This window comes from Oryzias latipes, chromosome 1 (assembly GCF_002234675.1).
Source record: "Oryzias latipes chromosome 1, ASM223467v1".
Taxonomy (NCBI): Eukaryota; Metazoa; Chordata; class Actinopteri; order Beloniformes; family Adrianichthyidae; genus Oryzias; species Oryzias latipes.
In genome coordinates, this window is record NC_019859.2 from 11,237,483 (window position 1) to 11,241,863 (window position 4,381).

The 4,381-nt window shown below is 36.2% G+C and overlaps 1 protein-coding gene across 1 annotated transcript in view; it reads right to left on the reverse strand.

The window, feature by feature from the left end:
* Positions 1 to 3,056, reverse strand: part of kiaa0368 (KIAA0368 ortholog) — a 25,468-nt gene extending 22,412 nt beyond the window's left edge. Inside the window, exons 1-5 of the mRNA XM_004065720.4 lie at positions 2,984 to 3,056; positions 2,118 to 2,248; positions 1,784 to 1,900; positions 767 to 885; positions 27 to 176 (exon numbers count right to left, since the gene is read on the reverse strand). Of these exons, the coding sequence (XP_004065768.1) occupies positions 27 to 176; positions 767 to 885; positions 1,784 to 1,900; positions 2,118 to 2,248; positions 2,984 to 3,005 (539 nt within the window). The 5' untranslated portion in view covers positions 3,006 to 3,056. The remainder of the gene's footprint in view (positions 1 to 26; positions 177 to 766; positions 886 to 1,783; positions 1,901 to 2,117; positions 2,249 to 2,983) is intronic.
* Positions 3,057 to 4,381: the final 1,325 nt, after the last annotated feature.

Sequence of the window (4,381 nt, forward strand, 5' to 3'; positions counted from 1 at the left end):
GTTGTAGAAATACAAACAGAACTTACCCATAAGGCATGAGCAAAACATCTAACATGAATTCTAGCAGAATCTGGACCGTCTTTGGCCTCTCAGAGAGATTGAAGGGGAGAGCGTTTTTAGATGTGTCTGCTGGATACTTCATGTGGAAAAGACTGGGGATGAGCAGGTGCATCAGACTGAAAAGGGGAAAAAAAACAGAGGACATTTCAAAATAAAACTTCCTACATACATTTGTTAGCAAATTGACATTTTTATGAGACTGTCAAATGACAGCAACAAATAAAGAGGCAAACAGAAAGAAGATGTTTCAGGTTTTAAATTTGTAGAAAGAAAGGAAGAAAACAACACTAAACTATTTTAACAAGTTAGAACCAAGGTTTTGTGATAGAAAACCTTTTTTTTTCATTTCTAGTAGCCGTTAATTAGTACAAGATCTTATTGCAACTTGTATTTCTAACAAATATTTGGTAATGTCGATAAATATGTAAAGTACTTCATTAGGCTTGCAGGCTTTAACACAATGGGGGTTTAATTAGCTTTAAAAGATACAACAGTTTCGTCTTTAGTTGATGTGAATTTCATCAATAAAATAAAAAAGCAAAAATGAAAAGTTGGGCGTCCTTTCCAACAAAACATGAATTCAAAATAAAAGCATGAATGCAAACAATGTGTGCACAGATAGAAGAAGGAAATAAGACACTGCAGATAAGCAGGGGATAAAAAAGGCAGCTGAGCTGAATAAACTTGTATGAAGGAGTCCTTTCACCTGTCCTGCTGCGGCTGTGGCTTTCCCTCCATTGCAGTGAGAAGAGTTGGGGCGAGCTCGCACTGTTTCCCCACCTCCAGCCGAGGATAACCCATTTTGATGTAGATGATGGTGAAATTCTGTCAAAACATTGAATAATTTTATGTCTAATTATTCCAAGTTTGATTAATGTATGAATGTGTAACTGATGATTGTTTTGTTTTTGTGTATTATTCCTATTTGATTGCTTGAAATAATAATAATAATAATAATAATAATGGATTGGATTTATCTGCGCTTTTCAAGACACCCAAAGCGCTTACAGTGTGTCCATTATTCGTTCACTCCTCATTCATACTTGGTGATGGTAAGCTACGGTTGCAGCCACAGCTGCCCTGGGGCAGACTGACAAAGGCGTGGCTGCCAGTTCGCACCTACGGCCCCTCTGACCATCACCGGGATCATTCATGCACATTCACACACCAGTGGAGCCACACTGGAGGCAAGGAGGGTGAAGTGTCTTGCCTAACGACACAACGACATTTTGGCTGGTGGGAGCGGGGATCGAACCGCCAACCCTTTGATCATTGGACGACCCGCTCAACAATCTGAGCCACTGTCGCCCCGAAATAAACCATTTCAAATCAAAATTCAAATCAAATAATCACTACCTCTGACAAAAGAGTTTGTCGAGTAAAAAACCTCAGCAGTCTCCGAGGTGGGTTTGCCAACCACAATGGCTGTTTTTGATGATGTAGCATTAAACATTGAATTAAAAAGGACCTTGTACTCCAAAAATGGATTTTAAGCATTCGCACAAATTTTTTTTAAAAGGTAAGTTATTGCAGCAAATTGTAAAAAAAAAGCTCAGGACTACTAAGGGTTAAAAGAAAAAAAGTCTAATAATTGTAATAACTACATCACTTACACACTGAATATATGTTTTTAATCTTTATTTTTACACAAATACTGAATCCTGAAATGTTATAATTTAGAAAATTCAAGAAGAAATCAAACAATTTCCACTTAACACCTTACCGTAACAAAAGAGGCGGCAGCAGGGTCCTGGTACTGCACCAGCAAAGTTTCAACAGGCAGCTGGATTTTTGGTCGGCTCTTTATTCTCTTGTTCAGGTGTACTAATAACTCCATCACCTACCAAAGAAAGAGGCCAAATGTAATCCCAAAACGCAGCGAAAGACGCCAGGGCGAGGAACATCAAAGCTTCTTGAAGGTGTCTTTGCATCAGGAAGGAGAACTGAATTTTTTACCAATGAAACATGTTGGGACTGAATAAATGAACCGTCATCCCACATTTACCTAAAGCCAACAATATGAGGCTTAGAGCTTTAGGGAAAGGAGATGAGCTTACTTTCTTTCGCACCCCCTCCTGAACACTGGACAGTTTAAGGAGGACTGGTGGCAGAAACTTGGAGATGATGTCCTGCAGCTGTTCGTCTGTCTCTGCATGACCCAGGCGCAGGAACACACGTTCCAGCTGATCTGTTTAATATATTAAAAAAAAAATGCATTAAATGTTTAATGCCAATGCTGATAAAAGGAGACAACAGCCTTTCTTAACGTGAATGGGATAAATTCCATTCAAATATATGACAATACTGAGCAAACGCATAAAAGAGGCACCACGTTGACGAACACTAAAAAATTTACACATTAAAAAACACCACCAAGGACTCATTTTTGTTTCAGTTTGGATGATCCTCACGTTCTGGCAATTGAATTGCTGTTTTTGGTAGAACCATCAACCTGCCCTGCCCTCTTTCTCCTGGCACAGCTCACCAAGAACAGGCAGCTAACGACAACTGGCAATTCTCATTCTGCGCATTTTTATCGAGTTTTTTTTAATGCTACGGCTAGCTTTTAGGAACTAATGACAACCGAACTAAATTTCCCTGTGTGTCCTACAAAAACAATATTTCAATTAGCTAATGATATTGTTGTACTTGTTCAAATGTAAAAAGGGAAAGAGTTGGGAGTTTTCTTTGACCATGACTGGGCAAACGGCCTCCTGACATTAGCAACTAGCAGTGTAGCCGAGTAGCTAGTAGTACTAGCTATCCTTCAGGAGCATGTTTTCTCTTACAAAACGCTTCATCGTGACTTTTAAAACATGTCGACTGATACGACTCATAAAACTACGGAACAAATATGAATTTGATCACATTAATGGTCGATTTAACAAGATAATATAGATTTATAACGCAGAAAGAAACTTACTGAGTTCATCCTGGGCAGCCATGTTTGCAGGGGGTCACTAGCGGCCCCTTGCGTTTTATGTGTGAAACTGCATCCTAACTGATGTTGACTTACTCCAGTCTACCATAAGAATGGTCGACTGTTTTATATTATTCCCATTCTTAAAGACGCATCCAACAACAATATTCTAAACAACTAAAATTCATTTTTTTGTCATATTTTTAGGGAAGTTTCGACCCCAGAAGCATTTTACTGTGTTTTATAATTCGGTTATTTTGCATATACTTGTGTAATTTTGTATTTATTTGTGATTCTTTATTTTATTTCCAAAATGTTAATAAGTAAAACTTTCTTTCACAGATCAATGCAGTATTTTTTTAAGCTCTAATTATTAATCTTTTGATATTTTAACACTATTTGCAGGCATTTTGGAGTTCTTTTATGGTTTACATCACAGCAATGACTTCTTGATCATTTTTATGACAGTGCTTAAAGAGTTGAACAAGTCTGTTTCCATAGCGATTCAATGAGGGGGTGTGATGGAAAACAGTTTGCTCTCTGACATCTCAGTGACTCAAAAGTCTGCTGGTGCTGAGCAATGATTGATTCTGCCTGCTAAATTCAATTTGAGCCCATTTCTGCCTTTTCTGAAGCACAGACGATGATCCCTGTCAGGAACCAGAAATGAGCCCAAGATAGGTGACTAAAAAAAGAGTTAAATATGAGCATGAACAATAAAAGGGGGTTTGTCAAAATAATAATAAAATAAAATACGCCAATTGAAAATATAGCATTCATTTAAGGCGTTTGAGGAGTTAAAAAACTCAACAAAATAATACTTTATAATTTCTAAAAAAAAAAAGGGAAAAATCTAAAATTTAAAGTACAAATTTGAGAAGGGTCAAAATATGTGAAAAACAAAAACTACATAATTAAACCTTAAAATAAAAATTGAACATTTTTGGATTTAAGTAAAAGATTCTGGCATCATTGGAAGATAGATGTAAATGACATTTCATTGATAACACAAAGAACAGTTATTAAACAAATAACACAACAAAATACAATTTAAAAAATCATTATTATTATTATTATTAATAAAGCTAAATTCTGAGACCAATCTTAATTTTGAGGTCAAAATTTAAATCCTAGAAAAAATGAAGCTCACTTCAAATCCAGTTATTTGTCATAATTCAAGAGCTTTCAAAGTAAAGTAAAAATTCTTAGAATAATTCTAATGTTAGTCGGTGAACGTCAGTATATTGAAAATAAAGTCAATTTTTAAAAATTACTGTCAAAATGTGGCCACTTTTAAATTGTTTTACTTGGCAACATAATGGGTGAAAATGCTGGAACCTTTCCGGTGGACGTTCATGAATAGAGATTTATCTGTGTGTCAACATCCAGGTTGCCAGATCT